The following is a 16846-nucleotide window of genomic DNA, read 5'->3' as shown; positions in this document are numbered from 1 at the left end:
CTTTGAGTTAACAAACTTAAGAAAATTGTGGAAACTTATTGTCTCAGTTTGTCTGATTTATTTGGGTTTACAGTGCAGCTACAGTCAAGACCTGCTCATTTTGGTTCATTTTGGAATTCACCAACAAACTGTGAATCATTCAGATACGAGGGCTTGTTGACCCGAGTCCTGAGACTAAAAGTAGCTTCCTTCAAAAGAAAAAAGCTGTCGCAACTTTCTCACTTTTAGGGGATTTTCTGTTCCTGATGAGAACGTCTGGTTCTCCTCTAAAGCACTGAAATACAATACACACACACACACACACACACATGCAAACACACACGCACACACTCACACATTCACACACCCCGACTGAACACAAAGACATTAAATAGATGTGAAGTAATTCAGTCGCTGTCACCATCACACATGTTGTTCAGCAGTCAGGAAGTAGTCTGGAGGAAAATCAGCGTGTCGGGGAGTCTCCCCATCCTCCCACACGTCTCATCTCATTGGCTGAGAGGCGTGATGTCACACAGAGGACTACCCTATAAAAAAAATCACTCTCCCACACAGAGGCAGACCACACTCACTCACCGCGAGGAAAAGCGAGGAAAAAACGGCTCTGTAAGACGCCACATACTTTACAAAGAAGTGTCAAAAAAACCCTTTGGAAATACCCACGTCTCATCATGTGCAGAGGACTCGACTCGCTGCCGATCACCTGCCTGGAGAGGTGAGATCCACCACAGTTTTCTGATGTTTTGAACCTTTTTTTGGAGGAAGAACCTCTTAGAATATGACAGCTTGACTTTAAAGCCTTTAGATTTGATTTCTAACATTTTTTCTTTCTTTGTCCTTACAGGGCAAAGGAGCTGAAGGCTTTGTTTGGAAGTTTACTACAAAAGTCAGATCACAGCGTCATCAGCCAGTCAAAGAAAAATGACAAACTGAGGTAAGATTTACACTTTAAGAAAAAAAAGCTGAGACAACTCAAAATTTTAAGGCATCTGTCTGCACTAAATTTGCAATTGCAATAATTTTCAAGCACCTAAATAATGACAAATTGGGTTCACGGCTTCCTGTGAGCAGTATTTGAAAAGAACGCAAAGTTTATCTAAAGAAGAAAAGTAAATTATCTTAACAAAAGAGTATAAATCGGGTTTATTTCAAAATTTAAAAGTTTGAGTTTGACTTGTGAAACCAGATGCCATGAATTTTTGAGTGTTCTCAACTTTTTTTTACAGTGTAAAAAATTCTAAATTCTCTCACTGAGCACGTCAGTCAAATTAAAGCAGACCTTTTTAGAACTTTTCCTCATGATGTTTTTCCGTTCTTCCCGCAGGTTTAACGTCAATGAGCCTTTGAAATGGAAGGAGTCGTTCGACAAACTGCTGTCCAGCCAAAGTAAGTCCTCCAGATCTCACCTGATGCAGATGTTTTCAATCATTCCACATGTTTTGCCTGCCCGGATGTTAACTCTCTGCTCTCTCTCCTGTTCTGCAGATGGACTGTGCCTGTTCAGAGCGTTCCTGGTCTCAGAGTTCAGTGAGGAAAACCTCGCCTTCTACTTGGCTTGTGAGGACTACCAGGCAACGAAACCAACGAAACTGGCCGCCAAAGCCAAGAAAATTTACGACGAGTTCATCGGCTCCGACGCGCCCCGTGAGGTAAATACACCACAAAAAATAAACTGTTTGTTGTGGCTTTAAAAAGGTTAGTGTGAGGGCTGCCTTAAAGGGATATCTACACGCTCTCATGCTGTTTGATGGCCAGGTTTCACAGGAAAACTGGTCACCATTCACTTCCATTGTTTGGGAGATTCTACAACACAGTTTTCCTGTGAAACACTTTATACAAAATAAACCTGACCTTCAGTCATTATGAGTTTGAGCAGATAATGACTGAATTTTCATTTTTGGGTGAACTATCCCTTTTGAATGTTAAGACAAAAGACAAGTTGAATGAAGTTGAATAAATAAACTTGATAAATAAACTTGATATTAATTTAGATGCACTTAAGAAAACATGTTCAATCATTAGATTAGATTGTACGAATAAAGAGGCAGAGACGGAGACATTAGAGACAAACAGAGACATTAGAGACAAACAGAGACATTAGAGACAAACAGAGACATTAGCATGAAGTTAATAAGATGAGATTAGTTGATTGCACTTAATTCCTGCAGATGTTTTTTCCAGCGATGCCCCTGCAGTGCTGATACTCACCTCTGCACCTCCTCTGTTTCCTTACAGGTAAATCTTGACCACGTGACCAAAGCCCTCACAAAGGAGAACATGGAGCACCCGACACAGGCCTGTTTCGAGCTGGCCCAAGCCAAAATCTACACCCTGATGGAGAAAGACTGCTACCCACGCTTCCTCAAGTCCTCCATGTACATGGAGCTCAGCAGAAAGGCCAAGACAGGCTAGGAGACTCCGTCAAAAAACAACGTGAAAAAAAGGGACATAAGCTTTAACTGACGCACAGCGGAGACTGGAACAGGATTGACGCTGAACAAATACCTCAGTCCAAGGAGTTTGATGCCGCGGTTCTGGAGTTATTCCGGAGAACGTGCGGGAGGTTGTGTACGGGTCGGGGTCCGGGCTCCGGAAGCTAAAGGACATGAAGCTGTGAGCAGAGACTGTGAGCAGGAGGCGAAGTCTGCCTCTGAACGAGATGCCTGTACTGTACATAACAGGGCTGCGTGCACGGCAGCCACAGTGGCATCAAGTATAAAATGCAGAAATATATAAACGAGTTGCTTTCACACAACAAAACTACCACTGGGAGTCTCTCCCTAGCACTAGTGTTTATTTATTTATTATTTATTAAAAGTTATTTTATTTTTATTATGTGAATATTTGCTGTGCAGCTGCTTGAAAACTGGTTTGTATTTTTTTTTTTTAAATCTGAAGTACTGTATGTAAAAAGATAACTTCATTGAATAAAAGAATTTCAGAGACTAAAGTTTGGTGTTTTGTTCCACGGAAACCGAGACGAGGCAGACGTGGTTTCTGAGGTCAGGAAAAATGTGCGAGGAAGGAAGAAGATTCACTCGTGTGCGAGTGTTTTAGCTGCTAACTAACCGGGGGCCTCAGTGGTTCCACTTCACAAGTAGGTGACTGGATGACTCTGGATTTACAGTGGAAGATATGAGGCATGTGTGTGTGTGTGTGTGTGTGTGTGTGTGTGTGTGTGTGTGTGTGTGTGTGTGTGTGTGTGTGTGTCAGTTCTTTTATTAAAACAAGAATCTGGTTTTGACCAATGGAAAAAATATTTAAAGGGTGAGGTCATTTTGACTGCTGCTCATTTCAGTAGGTGTTGGTTTATATAGACTGACAATAAGATTTATTATTCTCACCAGAGGAGGAACCGGTTTGGTCACATTAACAAACAAGAGACACGAGTCAGACAGGTCACAATAAAAAAAACAAAAGATATTCACTTAACTGTCGTAGAGGAGTAAAGAAACTGAAAACATCATTTGGACATTTTATTCTTTGAAAAATAATTTAAATTGATTCACAATTAATTTAATAGTTGTTAACTAATAAAATAATTGACTAATTATTTTAGCAGGTCTGTGTGTGCGCAGATCATGTGAGGTTATCTCAAATGCAAAGGGCTCCGATGTTACAACCTACCCCACTATATTGTAACATGAGCTGAGGATGGATGTAACAATGAGAGACAATCAAACTTCTGAAAGAACTTTATTGAAGAATAAACAGCTTTGAATAAAGTGATAAATTGAAGGGTTTTTCCCCAATACTGCCTGAATTAGGACTTTAATGGTGCCTGAAAAGCCGATGCTGACAAAATTCTGCCCGAAACCCGACCCTCGTTAGCTTATCTCAGCCCAAACCCGATTACAGTCTGACATTTTTCTTAACAAGCTTCCCCTCTATGCAGCAAACAGCAGGAGTTTTCATTGACAGGGACAACACATGCAGGGAATTGGAGCTGGCAACGACTAAATTAGAGAGAAAAATGAAAATAAATAATAAATATAGCACAAAGCCCAAACCCGATGTGAGCCCGTGAAATATGTGAGAAATAAGACCCGACCCAACCCGAACCCATCGGGTGATAGACATGTTGTTCTGTACCTGAGTACATTTACATCATCACCATTTACATCATGTGCTGCTAGTGCTGGTGTAGAAAATCCCTAAAGATCCTCATAGCAGTCCACTTCCTTGTTTTGTTTTTCACAGATTACATTCTAGTCTAACAACCGACGTAAAGTTACAGTGAGTGGTATGACAGCCAGGTAAAAAAAAGGAGGAGGGGATTTTTTTTAATAAGATAATTTAATATTTGATGTCATTTTTTGTGGTTGTGGCGGAGGAAACACTGCAGCTTTAGTCCACGGGGGCCTCCAGAATCAACACAGGATGAAAGTTCCTCTTTCAGTACAGTAGAGTACAGACAAGACAGGGGGACTCAGTCAGAGAGAAAAGATGAGGTTCAGTGAGCTTTGCACAGAAACACATCCTCCAGAGGGCTTTACATTTATACTTTGAGTACATTTCTGAGCGTGCACTTTTTCACGTTTATTTCAGCAAAGAAGTCGAATTTTTTTTCCCAAAATGTTGCACTATTCCTTTACTTCTTCAGCCTGTGTGTGTCCAAGAAAACAAGATCATTTTGCCGGGAAGCATCCGAGTGTGATGGACGGTTGCCATGGAGACAGCAGCCATCCACTGAGCGCCTCGGCGGGCAGGCAGGTTTGTTTACTACCGTGCAGCAGCAGCCGCTCAGCCTGCGTGAGTCACAGCAGCCTCCCCTCCTCTTTGTCAATCAGCCCCATCCCTCCATTCTCCCGCCACCTCCACCTCCTCCACCTCCACCTCCTCCACCTCCACCTCCTCCTCCACCTCCTCCTCCTCCTTCACCCTCCTGTTCGAAACACTCAGCCGCTAAAGAGGCGAGGGCGAAGTCATTAACACCGCTCTCACGCCGGTGGTGGAAAATGACAGAGGCCATCTCTTCTCTCCATCCCAGAGGAGCTGCGTGAAGAAGCCTCTTCTGAACTCAGAAAATAAAACACTGATTTGTTTTTTGGCTCAGCAAATTTAAACTCCAACAGATAGTCTTGACTTTTAATTGTCACTTAGGGGAGACTGGGGAGTGCTGTAACACAGGGTTAGTTGTAACGCTGCAGAGGAGAAAAAATGCTGCAGCCTTGTCGTCAATATCATACATTTCCATTACTGTGATGTATCACAATATGACTGAGGGTCGGGTCTTATTTCTCACATATTCTCACAGGCTCACGTCGGGTTTAGGCTTTGTGCTATATTTATTATTTATTTTCATTTTTCTCTCCAATTTAGTTGTTGACAAATCCAATTTCTTGCATGTGTTGTCTCTGTCACTGAAAACTCCTGCTGTTTGCTGCATACAGGGGAAGCTTGTTAAGAAAAGTGTCAGACTGTAATCGGGTTTGGGCTGAAATATGCTTAGAATAATGAGAAATGGAGCAGTAACATTATAAAATCAAAGGAAATCTTAGAATGGGACACATACTGTGGGCCAAATGGGTTACATGTGATAATGATACTTCACATCTTGAAAAAATACAGTAAAAAAAAAAGATTTGGACAGAATCTTGTCGGCATCGAGCCTCGATGGGCTCAACTTTTCAGGCATCATTATGGCACTAATTCAGGCACTATGTGGGGAAAAAGAACCTTAAATTGTTCACTTTATTGAAAACTGTTTATTCTTTGATAAAGGTCTTTCAGACAGGCTGATAATGAAACATTTCAGTAATCTGATGTTGTATGAATCTTCATCAAACTTCTTGTAGTATTTTGATTAGTTTTTAAATGATTCAATTTCATTCAAATACATATTTCTGACATTTCTTCATGTACCACCAGTGGTACATGTACCGCAGTTTGAGAACCTAGGTTGTAGTGGACGTCCAAGTGAGTTTTATTTGTAGTAGACACATATGGGTAGTGTGTGTCAAAGTTTGGGAGCTGTAGCATGAACAACCACTGAGTTACTTCATTTCAGAAACAGCGTTACTACCATCCCCGCTCTCCCCTATTCTTTGCTGTACAGGCTGATGCTGCACATATAAATATATAAGTATTATTTAAACGTGTGCAGATTTCTGTTTGGGCAGATGTTCATGATTCACGTCTAATTTGAGCTGTCAAACGTCAGAATCTGCTTTGGAAAAAGACAGAAGCGTGCAGAGACCTGATCAGGCGCGGCTGCATGTGGGCGGACGGAACCTGTGTCAACTTTTTGTTTTATGCAACCGATGATATTTTGTTATCAGGAGACTGTAGTCTGGAATCTTTTGAGATGAATGGAAACACAAATAACACAAGTAATCACAGAGAAGCAGACAGAGAGAAAAAAACAATCAGGATTGAAATGAATGATTTATTTTGATGCCTGGAGGAAATAAAAGTTGCTTCAACAACAACTTGGATCAGAATAAGAAATACAGAAAATGTAAATCTGTTAAAGATTAAAGTATGTGGCTGAAGCTCCTGATCTAATAATAGATACAGGGAGGAGAATGAGTCTATTGTGACGCCAAACTGTGCATTTTTGTGTAATGTGTGTAACTGTATACAGATGGGTGAACAAAAGGACTTTTAAATAAATAAACTACAGTTGAATCACATTAAAATGAACTGCAGTCAGAGTGTGACTGGACTTTTAACTCATTTCCTGCTGTTCCTCATCTTTTCTTTTTAAGGAATAACTATACAATGAGACACCATGTGAGAGATTTCCTCCTTGTTTTAGCTGTTCATCAGATATGTGAGGTGGGCGCCATCTAAATCATCTTCAATCCTCAAATAAAAAAAGTATTTTACCTTGAAAAAATCCCAACATACACACAGTGGGAGATTTATGGGGATTTATCGGCAGAATTTGGCAGAATTTTAATATAATATTCATAAGTGTGTTTTTATTAGTGTACAAGGAGGGTAGCCAAAAGCATAATCTATAATAATATATCATCATTTATTACTTAACTTTTGTTTATTATCCACAAAGTAACTTGTAACTAGCTGTGAAATAAATGTTGTGAAGTAACTTTAAAATGTCTTAAAACTCCAGACATCTGTTATATTTGTTTCCATCACTGTTCAAATGCAGAAAAATCCACGATTTATTCACATTAATGATGCGTTTCCTGTTAGCCATTGGTTGCTAGTTGCTTGTTGCTATAACTTCCGGGAAAACACAGGATGTATCAGGGAGTGAGGAAGGTAGTCGGCAAATGTGACTAAACATAATACAGAGTCCAAGTTTACTGTGTGATTTTACATAAAATAATAATATTCTCCAGAACAGTGTTTCCCAAACTTTTTTTTTTTTTCTGTGGATCCACTTTTAAAAATGACAAACCATCACGAGCCAATTCACAACACACCGTATCAATAAATCCTGGGAGAATAATTAATATTTTAATATTTTAATGTTATTTTTCTTAACACGTGCATATGTATACATGTTAAACACTTTAAAAATGAGAAATAAATGCATTTAGGCAGAGTTAATAGAAAACAAACCTAAAAAAAAAAAAAGTTGAGACAACTCAAAATGTTTAATTTTCTAACTTCCTCTTACTTTGGGGGCTGTTCGGCGTCTCCTCCATGAATTTCTCTTGAAAATTATTTTCTATTTGTTGGACAGATTTTCATCAGCTGTGGATAACAACTGCCACGATCCCACGTCACCAAACGACGTCTTTTGTTATTGTTTTAACGTGACAGAGGCTCCCGGCAGCAGAATTTACATACTGTGTGTTTAATACAGTCCAAACACTGTTGACAGACATGAAGAATAGATACAGCAGAGACAGAGAGACATTATCAAGATATAAACAGAGAGAGAGGACAGTAACTCTGTCTGGCAGGGAAAAAAACAGGCCCATAAAGATCATGTTTGGTGGATGGACACTGATAAAAATGAAGGTGTGCATGAAAGAGTGACAAAACTGATTTCAGGAGCTAAACATGTCCACCTCTATACTCTATTCATCAACTTTCAGGGTTTTTTTTTCCTCTGTGTTTTCCACTGCTGACTTACAGTAAAGAATAAAGCGTTTAAAGGTAAATTAACGTCCTGGAAATCTTCATGATTGGAGCTCAACTTTAACTAGACTATTTTTAACTGCTGGAGTTTCCTCTGCCAGAGGAACAAGAAGCTGGCTGCCAAACCAAACTATAAAACAGATGAGCTGCTGGAGGCTTTTGACAACCACTTAAAGTAACAGAGAGAAGCTCCCAGACAGCCACAGCTGACAAGATCTTAAAGAAGACCGTTTTCACCAGCAGCCTCTTTACAGTAGCTTTAGTGTGAATAATGAAATGTATCAGTAAGATAACCCGTCTGTCTGTGGAAACTATGAGGCTGAATTATGGCTCCGTTTCCATGAACTGAAGATATAAATCTTTCCCTCCTCTGCTATAAATCCTCAAATCGAGTTCCTTTAAAGATACTAGATAGGTTGAAATCTTATTTAATATAAAGTCTGTGATTGAGTTGTTTCCCTCCTCCCCTGACTTAAGGAAGCTCAGGCAGGAACACTGCAGGAGTGCAAGTCAAGCGCAACACTGCAATTTAACAATAACAAGCGATGATGAGTCCGACGCTGTAGGTTGATCAGCTGTTTATAAGACTATTATCCTGAAAACAAAAACCCACTGCTCTGAAAATACACACTCTGAGTTTGAGTTCAGTGACTGCCTGCCAAACTCCGTTAACATTTTGATCGATTTAACCGAAATAAACATCTACTCCTTCTAGAAGATTAAGTGCAGTAATTATGAAATTGAATACTGAAATCCTGAAATTGTGCAAAAATGTGCAAATCTGACTTTGAGGACCTCAGAGCAGACGAAGTCTTGGGGACCCCCCATGACTTGTGGCACCCCTTTAAGGGAAGATAATGATTTTTTGGGTGAACTATCCCTTTAAGTGATCATTAATTAATGTGCACTTTCCCTTCTTCAATAAAATAAGCATTAACGTTAAAAAAAAAAAAAAAAAAAAAAGAATGATTAAACACTAATTTGGAGTCCCTCCTGCAGTAACTCTGAGGACCTCCCAGGGGTCACGGACCCCCTGTTGAAGACCAGAGCTTTTTATTATTCACTATTATTCATTTATTCATGGATTATTCATCCTCTCCTTCTTTCTCCTTGTTGTGTCATCTTTTCACTGTCCACCATCAGAATAAATGTCAAAATGCCCCTCTGAAAACGCTAAAAATAAAACCTCCATCCAACTCATTATGTAAAAAACATCTTCATCACATCTGAATAAATACAAAAAAATAACCAGATGCAAAAAAAAACACTCTGCTTTGAAATTGCTCGCCCAATTTCTGTGCCAGAGTGTTTGTTCGTTCAGCTGTAATGTCTCGTTTTATTTGTTTGAAGACGGGGTTATAATCTCCATTTTCAGGTTTAGAATAGCCAGAAATAAACCATAATGTGTTTACACAAAAGGAAAAACAAGTTTTATTTCAGTATTTTCTTTACATTCAGGATCATAAAGTTTTACAGCTTAAACACAGACACATCCCACACACCTGGATGAGCTGGCAGGGGAGAGGCCAAACCCAGCCCGAGTGTTTCTAAAGCAGGGATCAGTTCGCATTAAATGTCAGAAAGGTGGAGGCATAAATGTGGCGGAGGAGAGGTGGAGCTCTGCTAAACGGTGCATGTGGCTCATCGGAGGGGCAAGTGAGTCAGCGCTCTCATTTAAAAACATATTCGTACGAGTGGTGATTAATAGGCGTCTCCAACACGGTGCTTGAACTCTGCAGAGTGGTGTAAAAACAAAGAGCTGCAGTCATGGTTACCGGGTTACCAAGGGAACAAAACCCCTGCACAAAGCCGAGTGGTCCCATCCTAACGTTCGCTCTAAAATGCTCAATTACATCACAAGAGCTTTAACTCATTTTCATTTCATTTGGCTTGCAAAGTGAGAAAATAGGCAGCGAGCACCACAAATAAACCCCTTTGTTGAAAATAGCCTCTCATCAGGCATCACAAACACTTAATCTGATCAGAGGTGATATTAAAACACAGATATGAGAATATAACCCACTTGTCTTGTTATGTCAACATCTGGTCTGCGTTATTTCATGACATGCTGCCATATGAACGCAGCAGGGAGCCGAGACACATGCAGCAAATAATGATGACTCACCTCACTGAGGTGCAGTAAAGCCACACATGTTTGCTATTATCTTAAACTTCCAAGAGGAAAGACACAGAGCCTGAGGCGAGAGACTCTGACTTTATGTTTTTTCTCAGTGGCCTTCTCTCCTCGGCCCTCTGGCTTCAGTTTATTGACAAATCAGACAGACTGGAGACTCTGCATGAATGTAGGTGTGTGATGACGCGGTTGCCTGTGTGTTCAGGCCTGTCCGGGATGTTTCCCTGTTAGCCGCCAGGCGGTTCAAGACATTAAGAGGATAGTTCACCCAAAAATGAAAGTTCACCCTCATGCCAACTGAGGGTTGGGTGTATTTTGTTAATCTGCAAAACACTGCTGGAGTTTCACAGGAAAACAGTGCTGCAGAATCTCCCAAACAGTGGAAGTGAACGGTGACCAGTTTTCAAATGTAAAAAAACGACAGAATAAAAACATGAAATGCTCGTCTGGTGTAATGTTCCATAAGAGAATGTCACTGTTTAATACAGTTTAAAATTATACATTATTCCAAAGAAAAGTTATATAAAACATTTCCACCAACACCAGAGAGGAAAACAATCCATTGCTCTCCACTGACTTGTGCTGTGTGACGGTGCAAAAGCTGCTGTGCGCTGAGATGCATGACCTTTAAGTTCAGGAACACAGAACTAAGTTTTTATAAGCTGCCGAACCACAAAAAAATGAGACTTTGAGAAGATAACAGCAGGACCTGTGAGATCCTGACACTCAGTAACATTATGTCTGAATTACAGCTGCTAATTTGACCATAACTCAGTTATAAAAAGGCCTGGTTTTGATCTTTGTTAGGTTAAATGGTGATCTTACCTCATGACTCGATCAAATAGTTGTTCATAAAAGTATTTCATCTCTGGCAGTTCAGTGGGATCATTTCTCACAGAAAGGAGGAGAACAGACACTGAGAGTTACTGGAAATATTGAGTTTGTCAGTTCAACTTTTCCTCTCTGATGGACACAGGATGCTAAAATAATCCATCGACGTGCTGAAATCCAATGTTTTTAGTGAGCAACGGTCACTTTGTTTGCATTTCAGCACTTGGTTTCATGTTGTGGTGCTGATCTTTTACCCTCCCGTGGGCGTTTACAAACGTAAAAAACAACTGGAAAAAAACACAAAATGCCTCCATACTGCTCGTCTGGTGAAATCCAAGTCTCCTAAAGCCCTGACACGTTGCATAAACACACGTCACTCGTTAATGCAGTTTAAAATCATACACTATTCCAAAGAAAAGTTACATAAAATACTTCTAGAGGTCTTTCCCATATGTGAAAAGTGGTATTTTACTTCACAGCTTTGCTCTCTGTTCCAAAATACAAGCTTACTGGGTTGATATCTTCTCTTGTTTCGTCTAAAGGTACTCAGTGCCCAGACGGACTCAGACCCAGTTCTGATAATTCTGGTGATATCCAAAGATGTAAAGAAACTAAAACAGGCTGCTGGTTTATGGCCTTACTACTACAAAGAAGGTAATCCCATTACTCTGGAAAAAAAGAAAGATGTTCCAACTTTAAAATCATGTGTCACAGAACTGATGGACTCAATTCACCCTGAGAGAATCAGATTTATCAGGAAAACAGTGTTGCAGAATCTCCCAAACAATGGAAGTGAACATTTTTAGTCAACTTGGCATGTTGGAGCTTTAGGAGACCTGGATTACACCAGACGAGCAGTATGTTTTTATTCTGTTGTTTTTTTACGTTATGTATACTGGTCACCATTAACTTCCATTGTTTGGGAGATTCTGCAACACTGTTTTCCTGTGAAACTCCAGCAGTGTTTTGTGGACTAAAAAACTAAACCTGACCTTCAGTCAGTGTGATGGTGAGTAGATAATGACTGAATTTTCATTTTTTGGTGAAATATAACTTTAAGTAATGAAAATGTGCGACACTTGTAACATTTTGCACCTGATTGTCTGCCAGTTTTTGCACAGATTAAACAAAAGAGATAAAATAAATTAATTAGTGCTGGTAGATGTTTTTGTTTTTTTGTTTTTTCTTGTCATTACCGTAATTTCCGGACTATAGAGCGCACCTGATTATAAGCCTCACCCAGTACATTTTTAAAGGAAAAACCATTTTGTACATACATAAGCCGCACCTGTCTATAAGCCGCATGTGCCCACATTGAAACATGAGATATTTACAAAGAAAGACGGTACACAGAAAGAGTTTTCAAAGTTTTAATAATATACCTTAGCTTTTCTTTCCCAACAGTGCCTGTGACGCGGCAGTAACACAGCAGCAATACGGTAGTAACACAGCACTAACAGGGCTGGTTAAAAAAACATACCTCACCATCGATTCATTTATGCCAAGTTTACGTGCAGCAGCTCTGTTTCCTTCTTTATCGGCCAGCTCGATTGCTTTTAACTTGAAAGCTGCATCATATGCATTTCTTCTTGCATTTTCCATGATGAGGGTCTGTTCATGCTAATTATATTCATGCACAAAGCGCGAAGTTACATTAAACTTGCGTCTTCCTCGACACATATATTCCACCTGTCTCACTCTTACCTTTTCTGCTCGAGCACCCCTGGCGGCCGTTAGAAAAAATGCATAAATTAGCCGCATCATTGCATAAGCCGCAGGGTTGAAAGCGTGTGACAAAAGTCGCGGCTTATAGTCCGGAAATTACGGTATGCTGCACTAAACAAGCTGTTTGCTGCTAAACTGTTTCCTGGCTGAGGCCTCATATTTACTGAACACACGAGAGTAATGTTGACCTCCTCCAACCCTTGACAACAATGAGAATCAGCGTATTTCCCAAAATGTCAAACTTTGTCTTTAATAAGCAGGTTGGCCTCAGTTTGAGTGTTTGCACATAGTTTCTTTGTGGTTGTTCTCAACTCCTCAGGACTTTAATTTCCCACTTTAAATCATCTGCTTAAGAGCCGAACTTGCTGAACCTTGATCCTCATGCTATTAGCTGTGTCACTCAGTTTGTGTTTAATTAATGTTCAGACTTAAAGCTTCTCAGGGTCTCAAGTCAACTTCTATCATGGGGGTCCATCCGACTAATGCAGAATAAATTTAAAAAAAATAGTAAACAAAACAGACAAATACATGGAAGTGCAATGTTTTTGTTGCATTAAACTGTCAGCATTTACTCACGTTACTGTGTGCATGTCAAAATATTGAAGTCAGAATAATGTGGAAAAGGGGGACAGTCCAAACGTTTGTAGTCTTGTGTTCTGAAATGTGTTACGAGACAGGAAGGCTATTGGCTCATTTACTCAGGAGGGCGGAGCTTTAATGTCACGAGGAAGTTTCCTGCAATCTCCAGCAGCACATTATTCTCAAATAAATTAGAAGGAAGGAATGTGGGAGACGCCACACAGGGGGGCTCTGATGGGACATGCACTCAGGAAGAGACAATTAATTCACCCAAAAATGAAAATTCATTACATTATCTAGTCACCCTCATGCCGACTGAAGGTCAGGTTTATTTTTTTAGTCCACAAAACACTGCTGGAGTTTCACAGGAAAACACTGTTGCAGAATCTCCCAAACAATGGAAGTTAATGGTGGCCAGTATACGTAACATAAAAAAAACCACCAGAATAATAACATACTGCTCATTTGGTGTAATCCAAAAGTGTTTTATTTCCACCATGTTTTTATCCTGAATCTTCACTGTAGATCTTCAGCTTGGAGCCACGTTCACACACACACTGTCTGAACTGTGTGACTTGGACTTGGATGTGTGACTTGGATTTCAGCAGACGTGCAGTATGGAGGCATTTTCTGTTTTTTCAAGTTGTTCTTTTACATTTGAAAACTGGTCACCATTCACTTCCATTGTTTGAGAGATTCTGCAACACCGTTTTCCTGATCGATCTGATTCTGTCAGGGTGAAGTGAGTCTAAAACTAAAACCATATACAGAACAAACTAATGGTATTGGAGGGTTTTTCCTGTTTTCTTTTTCCTTTTTTCTTTTTACTTATTTATTTTTTATCATTACTTGTTTTTGTCTTACATACATAAGACTGTTTTGTACGCACGCTATTGTACAATAAACAAACAATAATAAACCAAAATAACAAAATAAAAACACTCAATCATCAATATTGATTTCATTGGAGCATTTAAGCTATTTATGCTGAGTCAGCAAGTGAAGGGAAGCCATAGAAACGATCATGACCAGCAGACGGAGGTGACAGTTGGATGGACTGGTCAGTTCAGGATGGAAAGTCTCTCTCGTCTTTTCCCACACAGTCACCTAAACTCCTCAGATACTGACACTGTGTCCTGCAGACGCAAGTAGCGTCACACTAGTGAGGAGGTCAAAATTAACAGTGAAGAATTCTGGGAAGAGCGGTGATGAGCCAGAGGAGACGTTTGTCAGCGGAGTGTTTATAAAGTCTTTATAAACTCTTCTGGTAGTTAGGGGTTGAGTGATGCACATAACAATCCTTCATGTCCACTTTATATGTGGAGAATAAAGCAGACACAGGAAGTAGTGTGACGTCGGTCCAGCACAGCCACATGACTAAGTGAGGAATAAAGGGGAGTGTGTGTGTGGGAATAAGTGTGTGTGGGTTTCACAGTGACAAGGTACAGTAATTAGGTTTGAGGGAAGGTCGGCTTTGTACTCAGCCGCTCAGACAAACACAGCAGGCTGCGTGTTTATTGACCTGTGAAGAACAGTGAAAGTCTAAAAGCAGCTGATCTCATGTCAGTGTGCGATTGGTCGCCTGCCAGTTTGCGGACATCAACACAACATCTGATTTCTGTTTGCCAGTCTGACAGATTATACAAACAAAATTCATTTTTTTGATATGGTGCAAAAACAGACACAGTGGTCCTGATCCAGGAGTCCTCTTTTCACTTTGTTCTTTTGTTTTTTGTTTTTTTTAGCTACACAGTGTTTTGCTATCTTTGGCAATTTCACTTGGTTGTTCCATTACTTTGTTCCAGACTGAAATATCTCAACAACTATTGGATGTATTGACCTGAAAGTTGGTGCACACATTCAGGATGAATCCTCCTGACGTTGGTGATCCTCTGACTTTTCATTTAGCGCCACCATCAGGTCAAGTCCTAATGACTCTTCCCTCAGTCTCAGGTGCACTTTGTAGTGCTAATTAGCAAACCTTAGCCTGCTAGCATGGTAAAATTATACCTTCTAAATATCAGCTGCAACCGGCATGTTAGCATTCTGATGCTAGCATTTAGCATAAAGCTACGTTACGCCTCAGGTCGCGTTCAGGCTGGCAGTGAAGGCCCTCACACACCAACAGTAACACAAATAAACAGCACAGACTTACAAATACCTTGAAGACAAAATTTTGACGTGTCAGAGTATTCGCATCAAGCGTGACACGATTTTGCAAATAAATTATTAAACTTTTAAAAAATAAACCACGCTGCAGCAAAAATGATGTAATTAACATCAAGCGAACGTAACCTGGGGCTCCTACAAAGAAGAAGAAACAACATAACTGCGTGCCCAATACTGAGAGAGAGAAGACAGGGAACTTAGTTCAGGAGCTGAAAATGTACCCGAGCCGCTTCAGGACATATTTGAGCACAGCTGCAACAGCTGGTATCAAGTTTGAAGAAGCAGAAGAGTCACTTTAGAGACCAGACTGACCCGGAGCAGCAGTAAGATAAATTTTATGATTCGTGAACATTTCCACAGACTGTTAGAGCCTGATTTACTCACCATCATCACACTGAAGCTCATCTGCTGTTCCTCTTTAAATGTTTTCTTTTAAATTGTTTTTCTCCTTTTCTTTTATCATATAAAACTTGAGTTCTGTGAATTAAGCCATGAGCCACGTTGGATGTTTTGAATGTGACTTTGTCAGTAAGTGAACAACATGCAGTCAGAAGCCAAACTCTGGAAAAATCTACCTCGATCCAAAGTATTCTGTTATCCAAAAGCTTGCATTGGATACAAACAAGTTGGAAAAATATTGTTAATGTTCAAATCAACTGTATGAAAAAAAACAGTGTGAACAGGCCTTAATACTTCATGACGAAGATTTACAGGGAGTTGAAGTCAGTAGCATCTGTCAGTTCATCATCAGAAATTTAAAAAGTACGCTGAAGCCTATTTGATGTCGATGTTGATGAAGCAACACACCATCCGACCACCCTGTGTTGTTTTTTAACGCAGAGCACTTCACAGTCTGAAGGCGTCTCAGGTACAGCCTCACGACGCCACTGCCGCCGCCAAGTTGCAATGTTGCATTTGCAACACTGCAACTTTTTCACAAATTATGCCGATCATCATAGCTTCCCACGAGTTCCACCAATCATAGAAGTCTGAAACAACTCAATTAACATTTTATTATCACTATTCTTTTGTTTTGTTTCATTTTTTTTTTTTTTTTTTTTGTCGTGGGTACTGAACAGAACACAGGGTTTGTCATTGTTATTAACATTTATGAATGCTCTCTGCACTTTGATATTTCATAATTTTGTGTTTGCTGTTTGACTGAGTTTGAGCTTGTTTGTTGAACACCCCCAGGTCTGTGTGTTTTTGTAGTCCTGAGACACTTTGGTAGGATTAATTAAAAAAAACCTCTCAGAACAGAGGCCCGGAAGAAGTTTCCTTTTATTTTAATGAATTATAGCACAAAAAAAGTCAAACCAAAGTTACTTCTTTGCTATTTTCACTTTCTCA

General features: G+C 39.9%; 1 protein-coding gene across 1 annotated transcript; it reads left to right on the top strand.

Annotated features, from left to right (window-relative positions):
- Positions 1–601: 601 nt before the first annotated feature.
- rgs5b (regulator of G protein signaling 5b) lies at positions 602–2940 on the top strand. The gene is made up of 5 exons (XM_084731977.1): positions 602–715; positions 845–934; positions 1325–1386; positions 1486–1649; positions 2236–2940. The coding sequence occupies exons 1-5, from the start codon at positions 672–674 to the stop codon at positions 2410–2412; spliced, it is 537 nt and encodes a 178-aa protein (XP_084588103.1). The 5' UTR covers positions 602–671; the 3' UTR covers positions 2413–2940.
- The last annotated feature ends 13906 nt before the right edge of the window (positions 2941–16846 follow it).

Source organism: Lutjanus erythropterus, chromosome 12 (genome assembly GCF_056507025.1).
Source record: "Lutjanus erythropterus isolate fLutEry1 chromosome 12, fLutEry1.hap2, whole genome shotgun sequence".
Lineage (NCBI taxonomy): Eukaryota > Metazoa > Chordata > Actinopteri > Lutjaniformes > Lutjanidae > Lutjanus > Lutjanus erythropterus.
Note: the sequence above shows the minus strand (reverse complement) of the source record. Positions and strands in the feature narration are given on the sequence as shown.

Bases quoted from the DNA above. Each gene is read 5' to 3' on its own strand.
- rgs5b (XM_084731977.1), top strand. From the start codon at position 672: ATGTGCAGAGGACTCGACTCGCTGCCGATCACCTGCCTGGAGAG. The intron at 716-844 runs GTGAGATCCACC...TTGTCCTTACAG, and splicing joins CCGATCACCTGCCTGGAGAG to GGCAAAGGAGCTGAAGGCTT. The intron at 935-1,324 runs GTAAGATTTACA...TTCTTCCCGCAG, and splicing joins AAGAAAAATGACAAACTGAG to GTTTAACGTCAATGAGCCTT.